The sequence below is a fragment of the Taudactylus pleione genome, unplaced genomic scaffold (genome assembly GCF_031769625.1).
Source record: "Taudactylus pleione unplaced genomic scaffold, aTauple2 ptg000845l, whole genome shotgun sequence".
In the NCBI taxonomy this organism is placed as follows: Eukaryota; Metazoa; Chordata; class Amphibia; order Anura; family Myobatrachidae; genus Taudactylus; species Taudactylus pleione.
In genome coordinates, this window is record NW_028285247.1 from 2,602,632 (window position 1) to 2,627,028 (window position 24,397).

At 43.4% G+C, this 24,397-nt stretch overlaps 1 protein-coding gene across 1 annotated transcript in view; it reads right to left on the reverse strand.

Annotated features, from left to right (window-relative positions):
* The window catches only part of LOC148474401 (uncharacterized), a 237,928-nt gene that overhangs the window by 40,753 nt on the left and 172,778 nt on the right, over positions 1-24,397 (reverse strand). The window contains exons 10-12 of the mRNA XM_088458633.1: positions 8,297-8,481; positions 2,521-2,588; positions 1,015-1,146 (exon numbers count right to left, since the gene is read on the reverse strand). Coding sequence (XP_088314759.1) covers positions 1,015-1,146; positions 2,521-2,588; positions 8,297-8,481 — 385 coding nt within the window. The remainder of the gene's footprint in view (positions 1-1,014; positions 1,147-2,520; positions 2,589-8,296; positions 8,482-24,397) is intronic.

The window sequence follows — 24,397 nt, forward strand, 5'->3', positions numbered from 1 at the left end:
TTGTCCAAACTAAATCTAAATTGCAGTTTAAAAATAATACTGGCCAGTTATTGTGGGCTACATCCAAAAGCAGCCAATGTCTTGTATGCAAAATAAATGTATTTGCACACCTTGTATTGCAACATTTTTTGTTCCAGATACAAAGCAAAATAAATAAAAAGTAATTTAAAACATGGATACAATTGGTGAGATTGGTCACATTTATGTGTTTTAAGTATAATACCTAAAGAAATGATTTATAGCTCTTCGGGGGTATTCAATTAGCCATGCCGGTGATATTCAATTAGCGGAGATTTGCGTGCAGGGAAAAGAAAACATTGATTGCGCAGTTACGCAGAATCAGTGGGTTTCCACGCATGAATCCCGATTTTTCAAGGCAGGAGGAAAGGCTATATATTTGATTTTTGCTGTCAATTTGTCGCAGAGTAAACCCCGCGGCTAATTGAATACCCCCTTCATTTTGTCACTAAAATGTAGCCACAACACAGCTGCAGGAAAACATTTAAACACAAATTTTATGATTTGTTCAATTTTAAATGTGAAGCAGATATATCCAAATGGCAGACGTGACCATACTCATCAGACAAGTCACCTTGCACTTGGCCTCCTAACGTGTATAGTAATATTGTAGGCTAGTAGATGCATCACAAAGCTTTCATAATAAGGCAGAAATGTTCTTTGCCTGATGTCTGGTTTACTACAGACTGTATGAGGTTTGTGTCATTTACAACCACCACACATCATTGTAATTTTACGCAAACCACATTAGAAAAATATATATTTGGGTATTTACTTTGCCCAACAATTACACATTTCCCAAGTACATCTTAAAGAAACATATTGAAAAGGCATTCATATACTTTGAGATCATATATGGTTCCTACAGGTGTGAGAGGATTACGCTGCATATTGCTTGTATAGGGACCTATTATATGTTTATATATTTGCTGTCCTTACAGAATGGCGAGAAGCCATTGCATATAAATGGATAGACACCTCATGCATAGTCTCTACCTCCACTTTCTTCTCTTCTTTTTCTTCCTCCCCTTTCTCCTCAAATTCAGGTCTGGCTATTTCAGCTTCTTCATACTCATCTTCACCTTGATTGTTGGGGTCTTTGGCTGGATCACCAGCATCCTCTAATACCTGCAGGAGGGATTTAGCCAACACTCAGCAACTAGAGAAATTGTAATTGGATAAAGTTAATGGAAATATAGCTGCTCTGGGTCATAGGGAAGGGTGAGGATGCAGCCGGAGATGTTCAAGGTTGTGTCTAGCCCCTTCTTAAAAACTAAATGAAATAAATTGGGTAAGGTATCAGGTGTAATATCAGGGAGGGTTGGAGTTGTACTAGGGAAGGGATGATCGAAAAAGGATTGCGTTGATAACACGGATAAAAAGGTGTGCGTTGGTGGTTAATTAAAATGAGTAATGTGGAAAAGCTTTTTCACACTGACAGAACCAATTTAAAATGTTACCAATTTTATTTTTCACTTACAGAAGTTGTGCCCAGAATATTGCCCAGTAGGACTGCTCCCTAACAGTATGAAAATCAGGAAGACCTGGGCGCTCATGCAGTGTGTGAAAAACATTTGAGTTTCTGAGTGTTTGACATACAGTAGGGATATATAATAATATGAAATTACGAGAGCCGATACCATTTAAAACACACTGAAAATAAAACAGGTAGAAAAGTGCTACAAGGTTCATGAACACAGACCTTTCTCTTTGCAAAAATATAAGAAAAAGGAACAGAAAATGGTTAGGATGGCAGAATAAGAACCTACAGGTCTGGCCTGTTCGCATTTTCATTCCTCTGGGACTTAAGGTTTGTTTTTCTGCCTAAGTCTTAATAGCAATATACTGTATAAATCCCATGTATGAGACTATTCCATGAATCCATTATCCTTTCTGTACAATATCTTTGCTTCCAATTTTTTTTCGCTCTTGACTGGTCCAGGAATTAATTTTCTCGTGCTGTGAAGAGGGGTTTTTACATGAAAACCGTATGCACACATTTAGAGGCTGCTTTCAATGACATCCTATAGAAGCTGGATATAGTGAAGCCCTTTAGATCTTATGCCTCTAAAAGGTGGGGAGGGGGGGGGGGAGGGGAATGAATGTTAAATAAGAGCTACATACATTTTACATGTAATGATAAATACTGTAGGTTATGTGGCGAAATAAGTCTAAACTGCAACCTGCAGGAATAAGCTGATATTCCCTGTCACATGTGCCAAGCATATGTGTTATTATTACATATACAGTATGTAAGCACAACTAGCACAACACAACTTACACATATTAAGAGCTACGTTTCTGCATAACACAAAGAAAAGGAGGACGTGAGAGAATAAGTAAAACTCTCTGACAGTCCAAGATAGTGATCTACAGGGATTAAAGCGCCCTACAGCCTGCTACAAGTCACATATCTGCTGCATGTCAATGAGCTGGGAATTATCAGTGCACAATTACAGTGGTTGAGAAGCAGAGAGCTGAATGGTAATGTATCTTCCTTACCAGTGTGTCTTGCCCTACGTGCTGCTTCTGAGACTGCAGGGTCTCCTCTCTGTCAATCATCCCAGCATCTGCAAGAGGGTGATTCAATTATTAATCTAGGCAGTTTGGTTTTTTTACCTTGCACATGCACAGCAAGTGGCAGATGCACGTGGGCCTCAATTATTCCGTCTACACCAGTGTGACAAGAACAGGATAATAATAACCAGACATACTGAGATTCATCACATGACCCATATATTACACAGTGATGGAAGCTTTTTTGTGGGCTGAAACCAGTGTGCCCATTCAATCACTAGTAACATGTGACATCGCTGAGGTATGAGGTACGCAGGGCCTTATGTCTCAGTGATGTCACTAGTTCCTAGAAAATTGAGTGGCTAAATATTGGTTCAGCTCACAATATGGCTGCCTCATTATAATTATTATATCATTATAGTGGCTTGGAAAATAACCTGTACTTTAATCCTCAGTGCAGAAAAGAAATGTAAATATTTGCAGACTATAAACTCTATTGAGCAGGGCCCTCTTCCGTCATGTGCTTTTCTTTCCCTCGCTTATCCCATCATCACCTCTCCATTGCCAGCCAGCAGCAGCACCAAACCTTTGGGTTCATCCGGCACTGCATGTGCAGCAATGGGTACATAGCTTGTTTCCCATGTTCTGTACTGTAAGTCTTTAACACTTTTTTCTTAGTATGTTTGCACGGTATCTGTTAATATACACCTAGCCTCAATACGTGATGCAGCTCGAGACACCTGGTGGTATACTTACTAAAGTGAGGGTTTTTAGAAGTGGAGATGTTGCCCATAGCAGCCAATCAGATTCTACTTAACATTTATTTTAAGATAATAGCCAAAATCTGATTGGTTGCTATGGGAAACATCTCCACCTCTAAAAATCCGTACTTCAGTAAAAATATGGTGTGAATGAGCCGTCAGGTCCTGGGCAACTCAGCTTGTGCCGAGCACCTCTTTTTTGCGTTTTTTTTCCCTCCAAGACGGGTCTTAGTTGCAAGCGGATATGACAAACCGCTTCATGTGACGGTGCTGGTTAATTTAGTATGAGACACAGTACTTGTATATCTGTGTGCAACTGAGTCTGTATACGAAGCACAACAGAACTTGGTATGGAACAAAACCCCTGGCTGCTGTATTGTAAGCACTTCGTATACAGAACCAGACTCAGTCGCACATACTGTAGATATGCCGCATATCAAATTAGTTAGTGCAGTCTCCTGAAGTGGTTTGTCACATCTTTTTGTGACAAATGCGCATTTCTAGGGCAAAAAAGATGTGAAAATGACCTGGGATCCCGAGAAGGGATGTTTGGCGCAACGGCAACAATAGTGTATTAGGACACGTATGTACATAAAATAATTCTATTCTATCTGGATTTATAAATTACCTTGGATAAAACAACCTTCCAATTTCTCAAGAAAGGAGTCAGTGACTGTTACTGGGAACCAGGAAGTACTGTGTTGCATCCCATCTGTACTTACCCGGAACCTGGGACGCCGAGAGCCGTCGGGATACAGCAGGTGCTGTCTAAGCCAATTGGGACACTGAGCTGCTGCATCACCGAGAGCCACCGGGCACAGAGCCATTGTGGGGCACTATCAATTGCTGGGAGGAGCCACATGCTACATCGGGTGCCAGTAGGTTGATGCTGTTGACTATTGTCGCTCTTACAGGGAGCCAATTACAGCGCCACTGCTAGGCATCAGCCCTGTATTTCCTTATAGCAGTTAAGAGCCCTGACTGTCAGTTAGGAGCCCTGACTATACCTATTTTGCGACTTTATTATCACTTGTTAGCACACAACTATGTGTGCGTAGTGGACAAGTCAACCCACTACAGGATTCTATTGCTTAGAGGCATCTAACTATTGCCCTTTGTGCTGTACTTCCTGGCTGCTTGCTGTAAGTGACATTTATTGCTGGACTAACATCTGCTCTCATACTGACAACTAACCTCTGTGTTCCCTGGATGCTTCACATTTTCACTATTAATAAAGAGGTTTATTTACAGATAGACTGTTTGCGGTTACCACTGACATTTACTAAGCTTAAAAGAATCTGTGTGTGTACGCTCATTCACACTTAACGATATGCTCCATGAGCAACATTGTTCAGAGTTTCCCCTGCACTGCTGGGCTTAATGCCGTTAACGTCTTTGAACATATACTGAACGATATCATTAACGATCTCGTTCAGTGATGGCACCCTCCCTCATCGCTGTACTTGCAGAACCTGATGATATCATCAGGTTGCCCTGCAAGTACGGACAATGAAAGACTTCATTAACAATCTGCAGGAGCGAGCATTGTTAACGATGTCTTGCATACACACTGGACGATATTGAACGCAACGAACGATAACAATTTCGTTCATATCGTCCAACTTATCGGCTAGTGTGTATGCGGCATTAGACTATTTGAATTATACTAACTATACTGTATGGTTCTCTTCAATTGTTGATGATTTTATTTTCAGTTCCTGGATTCATTATGTATTACCGACTGTTTTTTTTTACTGTTAACTGTTATATATTTATTAAATCCATCGCCCAACACCAGCGCTCCCTCCTGTTTGTGGATTTATGGAGTAGGCGAGTCCTATATGGATAATAAATTTGAACCTGGAAACCAGAAGATCCAATGATGCATGAGGTTTTCCCAGTCTAACTGCTACTCCAGGCTTTTCTGTGTGCCAAAATCAGTGAAAGTTTACCATCTTATTCCAACTAGTTGAGACCATTTTGGTCTGTCTGTTGTCTAAAGTCCTGGAAAATGATTGTTTTAGTTTAAAGATTGTGAGCAGAACAGCTGTGAGCACATCAGGACACAGCTCATGTAGGACTATAGGCTGACATTTCCGGCTGTACTCCTCGTTCCCGAAGGCAGCATTTTCCATACAGACTGAGATGTCCTGTGCACCCTGCTTGCGCCGAGCGACTTTCACACAAAAATGCGTCTTGGTCGCAATTGGATGAGACAAACAGCTACACGTGAATGCACTGATTAATTTGATAGACGACACTTTTGTATCTGTGCACGACCGAGTCTCTTAATCTATATACGAAGTGTCACGGTGCAGTGGGCGCTGTTTTTTTCAACGGCAAGTTCTGTAGTGCTGCATATACAGACTCAGACGCACACAGATATACAAGTGTTGTATATCAAATTAAATCAGTGCAGTTGAGAAGGTTTGTCGCATCCAATGAGACCAAGAGCATGGGACCTGGCGGCTCATACGTGCCGGCCTCTTGCGCCGCATGGCGTATTAAGGCTAAGAAGACACATCAGTAAGTAAAATAGTGTACACAACAACAACCATCTGGATGTCCATTTCATATACAGTAGCGTCAATTTTGCCCGATAGAAGTGGTGTAAATACAACATGTGTGCCCATTACCCTGCACACTTTGACCCTGATTCAGAGCCGGACGCTCTGACAGAGCGCTCGCTCTGAATCAGGGCCGTCCCTGCTCCTTTTTGGAGCGGCCTCCTGGCCGCTCGCATAGATGTTGGTGACCACCCACAGCTATAGCGAGCTGCCAAAATGATGGTCGTGATGGTCAAGATCATCGCGACAATCGGGCTTGCGACTAGACCCTGCGGTAGGGTCTCGCTGCCGCAAGCCCAGGAGGGCTTTTGGCTTATCAGAGCCAAAAGCACTCCCACTGACATCACTAGTGATATCAGTGGGGCCGGCCCCAGACGGTAGGCGTTCCCATGGGAACACCTCCGTCTGGGCAGCCACGCCCCCAGCACGCCCACCAAAGGGGGCGTGCTGTCAATCACCATAGACAGCACGCCCCCTTTGGTGCGAGACCCTTAACGACGGCTTGGCCGTCGTTATTCGGGTCTCGTGCATGCGCACGATGGAGCTGCCTCCGTCGTGCGCATGCGCACTTGGGCACCATCGACCCGCTTGCGAGCGCTCAGCACTCGCGAGCGGGTCTGAATCAGGCCCTTTGTTCGCTGATCTATCAGACATCTAGTATGTCCATTTGACAACTTCAGCTATACAATAGATTTGTGCCTGCAAAACCTTTAGATTTGAAAATATAAACCCAATGAGTAGACAATTATGTTATGGAGAATGCTTCAGTCATAATTCATAGATGGCGGGTGACATTTCTAACGATCAGAGGGTATTGTCCAAACAACCAATCAGATTGCAGTTATTTTCTAGAATGTACTAGATACTATTCCTGTTTAGAGCTTTCAGTAAATCTAACCCCAGGTTGGTGAGTAATTTGTGCAGAAGTGCTTTGTGATGGAGCCTGTATCAGAGTACAACCAAGCACCCTACTGAATCTGGCCTAGATCCAGCCTAGTACTTAAAAATAAAATCATAGGACTCTCTGAAGTTTTAATGAGAGTTCAAAAATAGAGATATACTACCCTGGCATGCGATTACTTATTAAAAGATGTAAGCAGTCTCCCACTGGGCTTCCCATGCATTGCTTCTACTCCCTGTGGTTACAATAAATTAACCTTTGGAAGTTTGGCGACAGATGCTCAGAAATCAGACATAGTGCTGAACAACTCAATCACGTCAGGTTACCCAAAAATCACTTTTCATATAAGCCAGCTACATGGAAGAGGCCCGTACAGCTCATAACACAGCAGTACGCAACCCATCAGAAGTGTGCTGTAGGGAGGTAGATAGGGATTATCCTGCAAACAATGACAGATGAGAAAATAATTACTTATGTCAATGTGGTAGAATGGACACGGTTGACATTCGAAAGTTAAAACAAAAAGTAATGATGAAAAAAAATATAATGATTTTCTGTACTTGACAATGAACTGACCCCAGCAATGTACTTGGAGAACTCAATCATCTATTCATTGGAATGGCCTCCACAGGGAACTCCCCCCAATTTGTACATGAAGTTTACAGAACGGAAGTTGGGGATGTGTGCACAGAGGGGATGCAATTCTCACTACTGGAGCAAGCACAGAATTTTGTTCAGGGCGAGGAGTGCTCCAACCTTACCTTTCACCAAATTATCTAGGTACCTGTAATCCCACCACCGATACTTGCTTTTTCTCCATCTATTCTTATTTTCTATGTTTAAATACCCATCTTTAATAGGTATAAATGTATAAAGTGGACCTGTCACATACATGTAGCTGCACTATAAATTGCTATCTGAGCAGACATCAAATAATCATTCTAAAAGTGTTACAGCGCAATCATTTTCATAAATTCGCAGTTTACATGACCGCATATAACTAGAAATCCTATAGCAGTTATACATACTGTATATATATTCAGTAGTATTAATGAGTGCAAGAACATCTAAAGTACTGTTCATCAGATTGCAAGCTCTTACGAGCAGGGTCCTCTTCCCTCTTGTGCTTTACCTTCCCTCACTTATAATATAATTTCCTTACTGCCATCAATGGCACCAAACCAAACGTTCAGCCGTCCCACTGCTGATTTGTGACTTATGACTGCTGATGCGGCAATGTTTATATACCTTGTCCTGCCAGGTTTTATACTGTAAGTCACGTTTTTTTTTGTGTTTATACTGTTCCTAGACCAGGTAACCTAATGAGTCTCATACGTGGTCTAATGATTGCTTACGAAATACATTCTATTGTAAAGCGCCACTTCTGAGATCCTTGATCCACTCACCATATTGGCCTAAAGCTTGAATCTTTGCGGTTATAAACTCACCATTGAGAGACAAAGGTAAATGTATCTACAATATGTTGCACAGCACAGAAGGATATGACAGAGCAGAGCATGTAGAACACTTACCCATTACAAGCTCATCATCTGCTCCAGCTCTCTGGTAGTTATGCTGTTGAACCCGACTCGATTTGTCCCCAGCAGGTATATTGAGATGATGGTCTTCAGGTTTTACAACAGCATCTTCAACACCAATTTGGTTGCCTTTTTCTTCAGTCATCCTTGCCTTCACTTTGTTGACTATGTCTCGCCAACTGTTAATCCCCAAAAAGGCAAAACAACAAAAAATATAGAAATCATAAAAATGAAAAAGTTTACTCAGGATGATGAGAATGCATTTTGCCCCTTACAGTAACTTATTTTGCCCTACCAGCAGATTTTGGAACAAATCCTCCCTGTGTCTTGAATAGTATACTTGATAAATTTGGTGGCATCCTGCCTATTAGTTAGTCATCTGCAGACAGCTCTGAATAGGGAATCTTTGATTATGGCCACGTGTTACTTTTTGTTCTTTTTCCCTCAACCATAAAGAGAGCATAAAGAGGAAGATTTAACCTCACCAGCTGCTCGGCAGCACCAACACTTGTGTTAGACAGGCACTTTGAATTCGAACGTTTTCAAACTAGAAAAGAACAATCATTGACACATCCAGGTGAATGGGAACCATCCCATCACATGGGCGAAGACTTGCAGTTTGAGGAGTGACAGGATAGCCTGCTCTCTATTTATCATCATTTTAGATCTTAAATTGCTCCCAAAGTGTCTGCATGGTGCTACTTCAGAAAAGTTGTAGCAAACAAAATGCCTATCTGACACCACTCCAAGGGTTATTTTATTATTTATTAATTTACAGTATTTATTGCAAAGGTTGTAACAAAGCTAAAAGGAAAAAAAAAAACAAAGTATACAAAACAAACTTAAAACCGAATCAAATTATTTATTGTCAATGTAATGTAAATATGTGGACAAACAGAAGCGCAAACCTGTCCCCAACCACATAACTGAGCCTAAGGATGATGGGAAAGATTAATTTACTTAACTTTAATACTTCACTAAATTTTTCTCTGAATTTCTCAATAACAAACTTTTGGCTTCGGGGTGCTGTGATAACAATGCTGATACTGTAGGGCGCTGTGATTCAAAAAAGATCGGGAACCACTGGTGTAGGGGTTTACAGCTTAAACCACTTTCTTTTCAATGCTCCTTGTATTGTATAGAGGCCACTAGAATGCTCTCTGTATAGTATAGAAGCCTAAATAATTGTCTCTGTATTGTAGAGAGGCCAAAAGAATGCTTCTGGTAAGGGTCTGGTAGCTGTTATATTCGATTAAAGCTCTCTGACATACTGTAACAACATTTGCTATATAATTGAAAAGATTTATTCCTGTCACTCCAATTAGAGATATCGGGGCCTGATTCATAGCTGTACGCTATTTGTATCACTGCTGCTAATGCCGCTGGAGGCATCTGAAGGCTAAAAGAAGTCCACTACCGACAGTGCAGATCAGATTACTGTGGCCCTAATTCGGCAAGAAACGCAATTGCAAAGCTGCACGCAGGCAGCTTTGCAATAGTGTCCTTGCAATAATGCAAATGCAGCAGGAGGTGTATGACACCCCCTGCTGCATTTGCGATCCCAGCACTGCAATATTTCCAGGGACAGCGCCTGACCACCCCCCTTAAATGCCTTTGTCTGTCAATCAGGCAGAGCATTCAAGGTCTAACGTGCGTGTTAGTTAGCAGGACCCATTCTGCACACTCACAGTATGGGTCCTGCGCATGCGCAGATTCCCGATAATCGGGAATCTGCATTCAGCAGTGCACGCCGAATTAGCCCGTGTCCGAAGATGCAGCATCGGATCACCATTGGACAGCCACCAGCCATCTGTGTAAGAATGGCAGCCAAAATTCTTCAGCCATGGCAAGGAAATCTGTGTTGGAAGACTCGGACCCTGGCCTCGACAAGCCTATAAAATGGGGTACACGCTCCATTTTGTAAACAGACATTTCCCTATTCCTGCCCGAAAAAGTTGCAGCATGCCAATCGTACTGCAGGTTGGGGGCACTGCAAGTAGGGATGAGTGGTTCGGATTCTGTGGAATCCAAACCGCTCCGAACATTGGGGATCAGAGTCCACCTGAGCCGCGGACCAGATACAATGCTTGCAGGCATGGAACAAGGAGTTCCGTCCTGCATGCATGAAGACACAGATGCATGGACGGATCTCCATATGTGCATCTGTGTCTAATAAAAATGAATAAACCTGTGTAAAAAAAAACGGTGTGATCCCACCGCCAAAAGAGCAACCACCCCGGGCTTTAGTGACCCAGTGCTGGTTGTGCAAAATAAAGGGAACAATCAACGTAGGGGTCCCCCATACTTGAGCACAACCAGCAGCGGGCTAGACAGAACCAGCCCAGGTTGCCAAAAATATGGGGACAAAAGATGTAGGGGTCCCCCGTATTCTGCACTACCAGCACTGGGCTCTGATCCGGTCCTGATTCTGGAAATACAAAGGGAAAAAATGCCCCTGTATTATCCAAAACCAGCACCGGACCTTTTCTAGCAGGGGGGGCTAATGCCACAGCCAGGGGAACCCTTTCATCGGGCCCCAAAGCCGAAGCATTAACCCTGACCACTAGTCAGCCCTGGCCGGGGATCCCTGGGGAGCTGGGGACCGCCCCAATAAAGGGGCCCCCCTCTCCAGGGCACCCAAGGCCTAGGCTGATTAGCCAGGGGCTATCCCCACCACCCCTGGGCAGTGGGTGGCGGGATGATAGTGTATGTGTAGTGTAAAAGAAGAAGAGTATAAACATTGGGCCTGATTCAAAGCCACTCGTAAGCGGCAGCTCGTTCGGTCCGAGCGATGTTTGGCCAACTGCGCATGCGTACGGATCGTTATACGCATGCGCGAACCAGTCAGTGCGGTCGAAATTCATGTGCTCGCAAAATAGCGAATGCCTGCTTATTTGAGTGACAGAATGAGGCGTATGTGGGTGGTAACAGGGGAAGGTGCTTGAAAACGGGGAGTGGAGATCAGAACGCAGGCGTGCCTAAAGGTCAAAACGGGCGTTTTATGGGTGTGCATAATTAAAACAGCAGCGTCATTGACCACGTCACTGGGTTATTTTATAGCCAGAACTGCTCGCAAAGTTGTGGTAGCAAAAACCGACCACAAGAATAGCGAGCAGTTCATACCCTGTTCGATGTACTCGATTAATCTAATAAATAGCGGACATGACGTAGGATGCGAGCGGCCAGGGGGCGTAGTTTCCCAAAAAATGACCGCAAGATTTGTTCGCTCGTTCAGACCTAGAGGCGTGAACAGACCGCAAACAGCGAACGGTTCATTTGAATAGCGACCCCTATTTTCAGGACGAGCGAGCGCTAATTGCGTCTGGCTCTGAATCAGGCCCATTGTCTTTACAGTAGAACTGCAGGTTCCAGCAAGCCTCCCCCCGCATGCTGGTACTTTGAGAACCACAAGTACCAGCATGCGGGGCATTAAGGGCTGGTACCTGTAGTTCACCTGTAAGGAACACAATACACACACACAACATGATAGTAAAGTTTTATTACATACATACATACTCACCTACATTACCTGCAGTTCTACTGTAACGACAATGTTTATACTCTCTCTTTTTACATTACACGTACACTATCAACCAGCCACCCACCGCCCAGGGGTGGCGGGGATAGCCCCGGGCTATCAGCCTAGGCTAGGGGTGCCCTGGAGAGGGGGACCCCTTTATTGGGGGGTCCCTGGCCTGGGCTGACTAGCGGTCAGGGTTAATGCTTCGGCTGGCTTCGGGGGGCCCGGTGAAAGGATCAGAGCCCAGTGCTGGTTGCGCAGAATACGGGGGACACCTACGTCGTCTGTCCCCCGTAGTTTGGCAACCAGGGCTGGTTCTGACTAGCCCGTTGCTGGTTGTGCTTAAGTAAGGGGGACCCCTACGTTGTTTGTCCCCCGTATTTTGCACAACCAGCACTGGGTCACTAAAGCCCGGGGCTGGTTGCTCTTTTGGAGGAGAGGTCACACCGGTTTTTTTTTTATTTATTTTTTTACACGTTTTCATTTTTTTAAACATAGCAGCACGGATGGGTCTCACTGATCCCGTTTGTGCATCTGTGTTTATTTTATTATAGACAGATGCATGCATCACAGATATCCCTGATCCGTGCAAGCATCTGTCTGCTATCCTACACGATCTAAAAATCTGCAAATCTTTAGATTGTGCATAATAGATCTTGTGACACATCGTGAAGCTTTGTTGCACATCGTGTCCTGGACTGCCGGGGAGAGTTCAAGGGAAATTGCTCACGATATCGCATTGTGAGCACATCGCGTAGTGTGTAGGCACCTTCACAAGTGGCTGTGCTGGCAAAGTGATTGTGTATAGGGGGCACACTGCACACTGATGTATGCTGCTCTGTACTCTGCTGATTAAAGTGTCGAGACTCACAAGTTGCTATGTGCCCCCCCAAAAAAGTAAAAAAATATATATATTATTTTTGGTGCTGTATACAAGCAACGTGACTCAATTGAGCAATAGCCCTCTGTGTGCATAAGCATCGTGACTCCATGGGCAAAAGCCAACTGTGTGTATAAGCCCTGTGACTCTTTGTGCAATAGCCATCTGTGTATACAAACACCATGACTACTTGGGCCGTAGCCCTCTGTGTATACAAGCACAGTGACTCCTTGGGCCATAGCCCTCTGTGTATATAAGCACCGTGACCCCTTGGGCCTTAGCCCTCTGTGTGTCCATAACACACAAGTACTGTGACTCAGTAGTGAGTGGCAATGTTTCACAGATGTGCTTTAAAATGCGGTGTCTGCCGCTTAGTAACCAGCCAGCTCACTGCAGCCTTTGGCCAATAATGGTGAAAACAAAATTGTGAGCTGTGAGATGGTCTAAATTGACTGTAAATGACTGGAAATTAATATTATTGGGGTTAATAATACTCTAGAAAAAAAAAAAGGCCAAATTATGTGATTTTAGCATTTAGTCAGGGCAGGTTTGGCAAATCCAACTCCTGCAAAAATGGTCCGGCTCACATCCCTAACTGCAAGCAATAAATTATTGGCACATGCGCAGTACAGATCCTGCGCATGCTCTGATCAGCCACCATTGGAGTCCAGAATCTCCTCAAAGAGGTAGTAGAGGTAGTATAGTATAAAAGAATTGTTCTCTTGGGCGGTTTTTGGGTGGAATTATACTATTTCCAATTGAAATATTTAAAAAACATCTTACTGTAGTTGTTTCAACAATCTGGAGAAATTTATTATTCTTGTATTAATAAAGAATGAATATTTGGAACAGAACCCTGTGGAAATATTCAAATTTACTTGTAGTGGAAATAGTATTATTCCACCCAAGAACCTTAGATGGCATACCTGCGTCCAGGAGAACCAGGAGATGGTATACCTGTAACCAGGAGAACCAGGAAATGGTATACCTGTGCCCAGGAGAACCAGGAGATGGTTTACCTGTGCCCAGGAGATGGTATACCTGCTCTCAGGAGAACCAGGAGATGGTATACCTGTGCCCAGGAGAATCAGGAGATGGTATACCGGTGCCCAGGAGAACCAGGAGATGGTATACCTGCATCCTGGAAACCAGGAGATGGTATACCTGCACGCAGGGGTTGGTATACCTGCGCCCAGGAGAACCAGGAGATGGTAAACCTGCACCCATAAGAATCAGGAGATGGTATAACTGTTCCTGCGAGATGATATACTTGCGCCCAGGAGATGGTATACCTGCATCCAGGAGAATCAGGAGATGGTATAACTGCACCCAGGAGATAGTATACCTGCGCCCAGGAGATGGTATACCTGTGCTCATGAGAAACATTTTTTATGCTATATTGGCTATATAGACAATCAATATTAGATAATCTGCAATGCCACATTTTCAGTCATTCTCATTTAACCTCTTGTGGCATGCCCCCATGCTAAAAGTTGCCACGCAGCCGCTGGGTAAGGCACAAACATAGGAATCACTTCATACAAGTAACTTTGTGTCAAATTGAAAACATTTATTGCATTATAATATATTATAGAGGTAAGTGGCCTGTATAATACCACATAAAAATGAAGAAGCTGATTATATCCAAAGTCTGTGGCAATAATAATGAAACTCACAAGCAACCTGCTGTTTCCAAAAATTAGAGTTATGGTAGACTTACCTTGATAACTCCTTTTCTTCGATGTCCATAGGGTCCACAGGGATACCATGGGGATAATGTGGTTGGAGAGATCCAGGCACCAAACAGTTAAAGCTTTCAGCTCCCAGGATGCCTCGGGTCCTCCTCCATATATACCTAACTCTTAGCCACAGGCCTTCAGTTTTGTAAACAAGCCTCAAGGCAGGAGAAGGAAAAGCAATCGTACACCAGACACACACTTACACAAGATGAGGGAATCCGTGGTCGCAAGAAAAGAAAATTTACCCAATGCAGCCAAGGTGTTATCTAGGTAAGAAAAAGAGTTATCTAGGCAAGTCTACCATAACTCTAAATTTCTTCTTCAGGGTACATAGGGATCCACAGGGATACCATGGGGATGTCCTAAATCATTTCCCCTAGAGTGGGGGACACTCATGAGCAGAAAGGAGAACTCGTCGCCCAAAGGAAGCATCCTGAGGCAAAAGTATCAAAGGTGTAGAACCTAAGAAACAGGCAGAAAACCACGTGGCTGCCTTACACAACTGTTCAGCAGATGCACCACGACTAAACGCCCACGATGGCCCTACAGACAGAGTAGAATGAGCTGTCACCATGCTTGGTACAGGGAGATCAGCCTGTGTGTTACACCAGAGAGTTAGTCATGCGTAGTCATCTCGCCAGAGTCTGCTTGTTAGCTGGCCATCCTCGTTTGTGAAAACCATATAATACAAAAAGAGCATCTAATTAGTTTGTGCACTCCACATAGATATGGAGAGCACGTACTACATCCAGGGAGGCTTCACCTACAGAAAGATCTGGAGTTTGAAAAGCTGGAACTACAATTTCTTCATTCAAATGAAAATGGGACACTACCTAAGGAAGGTAACTCTCCTTTGTATGAAGAACAGCTTTATCCTGGTGAAAACACAAAAATGGGGTAGCGACAAGACAGTGCTGCCAAATCAGAGACTCTGCATGCAGAAGAGATAGCGAGGAGACAAAGAGTCTTCGCTGTCAACCATTTCAAGTGTACAGAGTCCAAATCAGAACCTTTGTCACCTCTTTCATGGCTGCATAACTTCTTGTGCCTCCCCAATTTGAGATAGGCCACCATAGTCGCGTTGCCGGACTGGGTCTGGACCAGCCTGCACTGGAACAGGTCCTTTGCCATGACAAGTGGTTTGTATACTGCTTGCAGTTCCAGAATGTTTATTGGCAGATGCCTTTCATGATTTGTCCATCTTCCCTGAAAGGTGTGATGACATGTCACTGCCCTCATGCGCGAAGACTAGCGTCCGTGGGGAGAAGCACCCAATTTAGAGTACAGAATGGGCATCCTTTGTTCAGATGGTCCTTTTTCAGCCACCACAGGAGGGAGTGACGAACCTCTGGAGTGAGAAGGATCCTCTGGGAGTAGCAATTATCTTATCTAACTCTGCTCCAAAAAGTATATTTCCATAAAAAAGGTAAAGTTTCCAGAGACTTCTTTGATCCTGTATCAGCTTTCCAGCATGTTAACCAAAATTACCCTGCACGCCACTACTGACGCTGCTGATGCTTTAGAACAGGGGTGGGGAACCTTTTTTCTGCCGAGGGCCATTTTGATATACATAACATTATTTGCGGGCCCGGTGTAGGCCACGCCCCCTCTATTGCAGCTCCTCCCAAATAGGAGGCTGCTTCCCGTATGTGGGAAATATATTTCATCTGTTCTCTGGTAGAATCTCCCGTCCATTCAACATCTAACAGCTTTGGCTACCCAGGCTCCAGCCATAGCTGGATGAGTAGCGGCTCCCGATGATGAAAATATTGCCTTAAGACATGTTTCAATTTTCCTATCTGTAGAATCCTTAAGAGAAGATGCTGATAGAATAGGCAACGTAGCATTGCTGACTAAGTGCATCACATAAGCATCCAAAGTAGGAGGTACCTCCCACTTAGTACATTCAGAAGCTGGGAAAGGATACAACAATGCTAATCTTTTATGCACAGTTTATCCGGGTTACCTCATGCCTCTTCCATAAGCTCAGTGAGTTGCTCAGATTTAGGTAACTCTGTTTTGACCACCTTCTGGTGTTTAAACACTGTAGCCTTCTTAGTAGGGCCTGGTTCATCATCCTGAATATCTAGGATTGATTTAACCGCCCTCACTAAAGAAGCAACATCCACTGAGGATGGTCCTCCTCTCCCAAGCTAGAGCCTAAAGAAGAAACCTGCGCATCATCTGATTCATCTGATGATGTGTCTGAATCCGTATTCTGAGCAGATTGATACAGGGACTGCTATATTGGACTGGTGAGGTGGCTCTTTATAAACAGACAGCACACAAACCATCCTTAATTAAGTCCTGAGAGGTCAAGACCACTAAATAGGCTTTACATGAAATCCGCACAGGGCCCCCATAGATGTACGATAAAAGAGTTGTTTCCATAATACAATGAAAAGTTGGAATTGGAAGATGGAGTGAGTCTGAATTTTTTTGTATAGGATCTGACCATAGGCGACTTTTGGTAATGAGTGGTCCCAGCAGGGCTGCCAAGACATTGGACGGGCCCAAGTATGGTGGGAGTGTGTGACCACATGGGAGGGCATGGCAACTCCCTGTAATTTGCTCCATGATTATAGTGAGAGCAGCCATGTAGCAGAGGTGTGAGTTGGGGGCTGTGTGATTGCACCATCGTGGTTACACCTCTCCTGTACTTCCATGTCCCTAAAGAGACTTGGGTACTTTGTACCCACCCACCAAGATCCAAGTTCCAACCCATTGCCATAACTTTTGTTACCCTGACAGATTACATAATGGTCATGAGACAGCGTGGCAATCAGTCAAGTTTTCTAGCTTCATCTCTATCCTTAGGTTTTTCTTTTCAACTGGCTTTCTTTCTAAATTACCAACAACACCAAAGATCACAATTTATATTGTGCCACACAGAACAAAGTGCCTTTAGTGAACATTATTCCAAATAGTAGTGCCAACCATTAATTTTATGCCAAAGAACTATTGTAAGTGCCTCTAGTGGACTCATTCACACATGTCTAAAAGTAAATATTGTAATATGAGTGCCATAGTACAAACAGCATAAAATGTAGTTCTAATGTCTACAATTATTCTTAGAAGTTGATCACTAAAAATGTAACAGCTTAAAGCTAACCTACCATCTACTAGATTTACTTTTCTAACCTTCTAGCTCAGGGGCAGGCTGGCAAATTCTATCCTGGAGCAAGCAATAAACATTGGCCTAAGAGCAGCAGCCCATCCTTAAGAAGTGGTTTTAGGCATAGAAGGAATCAGTATGAAATGCTGGCGGCTGTTTAGCCGCCGAATCAAATACAGACAGCGGCAGCCCGACGGATCAAATCCCGACTGCAGCAGGTAAGTACCCTAACCCTCTCCTCTCCCTACTCCAACATTCACTTAGTGGTGCCTAACCCTAACCTCCCCCAGTTAGTGCCTAAACCTAACCCCCCCTCCCCGCACCCTATACCTAACCCTACCGGGGGGTGCCTAACCCTAGCTCCCCCATAGTGGTGCCTAACCCTAACCCCCCTTTCCCCACCCTTACCCTCCCGGAGGGAGTGCCTAACCCTAAGTCCCCCTGGGGGTCCCTAAACCTAACCCTCCCTCCCTGCGGCTAAACGCTAAGACACCCGGCTTACCTTCATTTGGTGTTGTGCTGGGTGTCAGGATTTTGTAGTGGGGCTAATGATAGGCGTTGGGATTTCGACGCCTATCTTTAGTCCCATGTCGGGATGTCAGTGTTAGGATATCGTCGCCTGACTGCATCCCGCATAGAAGACAGGCTGATTTATCAGGGGTCAAAAAGCCTTTTTGTTGGAGAAAAGGGGTCTTTCCTAAGACAAAAGAACTTGTTTTTGCATTGCCCTATATAAAATTGGGGGTACTGCTAGCAATAAAAGCTATTGTAGTATCCTTATTATATCAAGCATCAAGATTGTCCACCATGTTCTCATAACATCATGATCAAATAGTGTTACCAGAACAGAAGCATTACAAAAAGTTTTATTCTCGAAATAAAGCATTTTTTAATTTTGTGCTTTATAATTTATTTTTACTGATTAACAAAAAAGAAAGATATTTGATAATTACATAGGCAGCACTGTAGCTCACCGGTGTCTCTCACTTGAATGTCTGTTAAAACGGAATACAGTGAATGTCACATCGCACAATCAGCAGAGAACTTGAAAAAGGCAGCTTAAAAAAAACGGATTTAAAATTTGATTTGAAAGAACGGTTGTGGGCAGCGTCCCCATTATTATTACCAAAAGAAGAAAACTTATTAACTGAAGTTTAATATAAAGAGAAAAAAAAATAATTTTTTTAGAAGTCTGAGAGAGTTATGGCACGGGCATAGTGCAGCAGGACTTATGAAGCTGGGGGTGAGCCGTACAGACCAGTGCTTTGACCGATCTATTCATATCATGTCCCTCCTCAATCATCTTCATATTTCCTCAACCACTCATCCTCAATCTCCTTCATCTTACTATTCCATTCCCCATCAATCCCCTTCTTTAAGCAAGAAAGTATATGTGTGTGTCTGTCTGTTTGTCCTTTATGCACGGCCAGAGTTTTGTACCTAGCTCCACCAAATTTGGCATGGCAGTGTAGTTTTATCAGGGCAATCCCCTAAAAAACAAGACACTTAAATTACACAGGTTCTGGGGCTGGTTTCATACACACACTGTCACACTTTGGCAGGCTTATGAGCAGCTCAGCACTGGATACATCCCACTCGATACATTCAGACAGATTGGGTACAGGATGTCGGCGGTCAGAATCCCGATGCCTGCATCCCGACAGGGTTAGAATACCGACACTTTGTTGGTTGGTATGCTAACCCTCCACCTCTCCCTACCCTAATTCCCTCCCCACGGTGTCTAACCCTAACCTCCCTTCCCGAAGTCTAAACCTAACCTCCCTCACATCCTAACCCTAACCCTCCGTCTAGTACCTAACCCTAACCCCCGTACTTACCTTCGGGATTCCGTGGCACTCTGTCAGCAGCAAGTGAGAGTGACAGCAGACGGGAGAGGTCAGAAGGACGTCCCCCGGAACCACTAAATCGGATCAGAAGGGGGGCCACAGACCAGTACACTGATCGAAGCTGACAGCAGGAGAAAGAAGTCAGCAACATATTGCAGCTCAGAATCAGGAGGAGGAGGATCTATACAGGTACAGGGTGCGCATATCAGAACTTTTTATATATAATTTATTCACCTACCTCCATGTACTAAGAGACCATTAGCCTCACTGTAGCTGCAACAACCCGCTCATTTAGCACAACAGGAACAAACACAGTAGATTGTCTCCTTTGAAACTTCAAGTGATCTATTGATGCATTAATCTGTATACTGGACTTTGGGAGCAATTGAATTAACTCTATATTATATGAAGTTTTTACTGTATGATGATTTTGATCTTTTTAACGTTATTTTATTTTGTGTATTGCATTTGACTGTTGTCCTACCTACTACTAATTATGTTATTTTAATACTGGGGTACAAAAGCATTCACTGGGGTCCAGTCTGCAGCGTCACCGTGCTGGGGGCTGGCTGGCAACTTTCAGTCTGGGGGGCAAACACAAGCAAGTGGCCCTGGTGCACTACAATTCAAAAAATGGGTGTGACAATAACCTTATAGGTGTGGTTTATCTAATGTGGGTGTGGCTTAAATAGGCAATAATATATTGTTCTGTCAAAGCATTCCTTGAACTGTATACAATACAGAAAGGATTCTAGTTACTGATGCACAGCGAGCATCGGAAACACCCAAGTAAAATACAGGCACCATTCTAGCGATCAACATACACCGGAGAGGTTTGGGAATTTAGAGTGCCCCCGTAAAATATTCTAAAGGCACCTGTGTAAACCTCCACAATATGGTTAATATGTATCAAAAAATATTTGCGGGATACCCTTTTCGGGGGCTACCTGCAAATATTAAGTACCATCTGGTTGGATGGATATAGGTCTGCATCAGTGCTGAGATCCCCCGTTTTCTAATGCAAAACTATCTTCGATAGGTTACTATGGGGGCTGATAAAATGCTGACGTTACCAAGCTCAAAAATGCAAACCGTTCCAGAGATTGAATATATCAAGAAAGGGTGATAGGTGAACCGGTGCGCAGGCTAGCAAAGCTGCAGATGGGAGGAGTCAAAAAGTAGAAGGTATCCTCACACCTTCACCAATGGTATGAAATATAAAAGTATTTGAGACCTCCTTATCAGCGCTATAAATACAATCACAGACCTTAGTCGTTTTTCTGGTTTTATTTAATATTGTTTGCATAGTGCTCACATATCCCCGGGTTGGTACCCAAAAATAAGGGGAAAAAATGTATATAGTGAAGTACAGTTTAATACATGAAGCACATAAAACAAATATTCAACAATTTTCAAATCCACAAATATGATTTAGTAGTGGTATCAATGAGATTGAAACCGCTAACTAATGCCACCTTCAGATGTCGTAAGCCATTGTAGCCACTGGGCTACACTTTGAAAAACTTACCTGGAAAGAGATCCATAGGATCCCTCACCTCCATTGGCCGCACGCACAGTCTGATGTAGCACCACCAGGTCCCAAGCCTAGAAGAAGTGATCGCATTAGCAATCACTTTATTTTTACATATCACAGGGATGGGCTTCTTTCGGAACACCATCCTTGCGTGTGTGTATATTAGTACATCCTGGCAGAAATTAATTTCTTATTGCCACGAATAAGAAATTATAGTAATCGGGTCTTATGTGGCACATTGCATCTGCTGGCATTGCAATGCCAGCAATCTTAGCCAGTAAGCGTTAAGCCTGCTCAAATCCCGACAGTGGGATCGCAAGGTTTTGCCTCGGAGAGGGATCCAGGGCAGGCAGGGAGGTCCAAGCTGTGGCTCGGATCGCCCCGGATCCCTGAAATTTGGGTGGGTACGGTTCTCTGAGAACTGAACCCACTCACCTCTAATTACCACTATACAATACGGTACTTAAGCTTCATAAAATCTGTTCACAAAGCAAAAAAAATGTATGCATTTATCTGATAGAAGATGGGTCCCAGGACCAAAGCGTCCTCGTATAAATCACCAATAGCATTATATATATATATATATATATATATTGTGATAGGATCACTGGTAAAGTGGTCTGTGGCAGGTACATTTGTCCCAGATTCCTGTCATTATGTGTTTTAAACCCCCAGGAGAAAGTCTGCAGTGTAGCAGGCTTGAGTTTCGGCTTTTTGAAAAGCCGGTTTGGGACCTGGGGGTTGTGGGTGAGAGGAGAGGGAGGGCTCCACCCACGGCCACTCCAGGTTTTGGTTCTCGCAGCCTGGTAACAGGTTGTTAGTTTTCCACCTGAGAGTGGCCAATATAAGCCTAGTGTGTTTAGGGCTGATTGTCTCACATGGGAGAGCAGACAGGGAGTTTGCTCAGAGACACTTGGAAAACCTATCTGTGAGTACTGTGCTGTGCTTTGTTGCTGGCGAGGGCATTAGGCCCTGCCAGGTTCTGGTAGTGAGGGAACTACCTGTGAAGTTAGCGCCCCGACAGGGCTAGGATTTATGTTTATGTTTTCTTTATGTTATTTCTGACATTGTACAATAAAGACTGGCGCCGACCAGCTTGTACTCGCTTCCAGACTGGTGTGCTGCTTCCCTGCTGCTGTGTGTGTGTGTAAGGAAGGAGTCCTCTACCCAGGAAAGGGACCCCCTAACCTAACTGTGTCACAATATATATACACATATATATATATATATATATATATATATATTGCACATTCTCTGATTGTGAACAGAATAATAAAAAACACAATTGCTACAAGACACATGGAACATATAAAAAGATAAGAATACAATAAGTAATTGCAAGAGATATTCATTTTGGTGTAATTTACAACTTAGATCTATAAACTCTATACAAATAAAGATAATAGCAAATAAACATGGAGCCACATGCAGTACTTAAATTCTGGAAAGTGAATCAGAAAACATACCACCCGTGATATTATATATATTTATATATAGTATAGGCAATCACAGCAGCACTTAATGCAAAAAAAAAAAGGCTAATATACTTTACCAAGCAAAATACCCACACCGGATCGTCCATTGCGCTGCTTCACCGCAGGATCCCACGCGGCTTGATTACATCACAGGTCTCAATAGATTCGGTGCCACGAAGCATCCAAACCACAACAAGCTGTAACAAAGATTGTGACTGGGATCTTGTGGCGAAGAAGCAACATGGACGGTCTGGTGTGGGTATTTAGCTTGGTAACTATTATGTTTGTAGTCAACCTGAAGAAAATGTTTTATACACAATGAAAGAGTTCGTTCACAAAAGCTACAGCCTGGTTTTTCTACATTGAGTGGCAATATTATAACTTATACTATACTTTGACCTCCCAGTGTGGTTGTTAGCTTTGGAGCGCGCCTGCAATATTTGGATTTTCTCTCATACTGAGGAGAGAGAGGGAGAGAGAGATGGGGGGTGATAGAGAGGGAGAGAGAAATACATGAAAAATCATACATGCCCTCTATATGGCCGCGATTCAATTCCAAGCGATGCTGAATAGCCCTGAGGGGAGCTCAATTCAGCGTGATGTTTGGTCCGACTAAAGGATTTCTCCTCGCACTCTCCTGAGAAGAAATCCCACTAAAGTGCTGCGCGGCTGGCACTTTAGTCGGAGAATGCCGGTTCTCGCGAATAAACAGCCAGGTTAAGGGGGGCGAGAACAGGCATTCTCCGACTTAACATCGCGCTGAACTGAATAGCTACGGGAGGTCCCTCCCGGGGCTATTCAGCTTTGCTTTCAATTGAATCGCGGCCTATATTTTTTTAAATATACAGATATATATTTATAATATACACAGACATTCAGTATATGAAAAATCATACATGCTCTATATATTTTTTAATATGCACACATATATATTTTAGTTTAGTAGCCCTGATGAAAATGTTTTCTTCTAAAAACATTGAAACGTCTGTGAATTGGTCTCCCGTTTCTACTTTTTTGCAATGAGTGCTGCCTTGCATGGTTTGTAAACATCTGGATCCCTAGTCCATGGCGACGCTGACATTACTGTCGTCAGAATTCCGGAGCCGCTCAGAATCCTGGGATGCCGAAGGTAGCGGGATTGGGAGGAGGGTTAGGTTTAGGGTGCGGGGAGGTTAGATTCACGCACTAGGGGGGGAGGTTAGGGTTAGCCATCAAAGAGGTTGGGTTAGGGTAGGATTAGCATACTGATCAACAAGTGTCGGTATGTTAACCCTGTCGGGATGTCAGCATCGGGATTCTGACCCCCGGGATCCCTACTGTCGGTATCCCATACCCACCCCACATCTTTATATGTAAGAAAAAATCATATATGATCTAAATATTTTAAATATATACACATTTATAAATATATCTATACATATGTGTGTGTGTGTACATATGTCTACATATATATATATATATATATATATATGTACAGTATATATTTATACGAGGGTTGTCCAGAAAGTAATGCCTAAATGCTCATAACTCTGAAATAATATGCAATATTTATTTGAAACTTTGTCATTTTGTAGTTTAATATGTCTGCTAGCTATATATGTATTTTTGTTTAGGTAGTCCAAGAAATACCATGGCATCCAAGATGAAAATTGAATTTCTGGAAAAAGAAGGCTGCAGTGCTACAGAAATCCACAGAAGACTGAAAAAAGTGTATGGTGAGCGTACAATTGACTATAGTATTGTCAGAAGGTGGATGAAACGTTTTCAATCGGGAGAATCGTCCGCGTGCGACAAACCTCGTGGTGGCAGACCATCAACTGCAGTGACAGCAGAGAACCGACACAAAGTTGATGCCATGATTCAGAAAGACTGCCGTGTGACCATCAGAGATGTCAGTGATGAACTTGAATGTAGCCACGGCACTGTAAAAACACTAATCAATGATTTGGGATATCGTCAAGTGTGTGCTAAATGGGTTCCAAAGC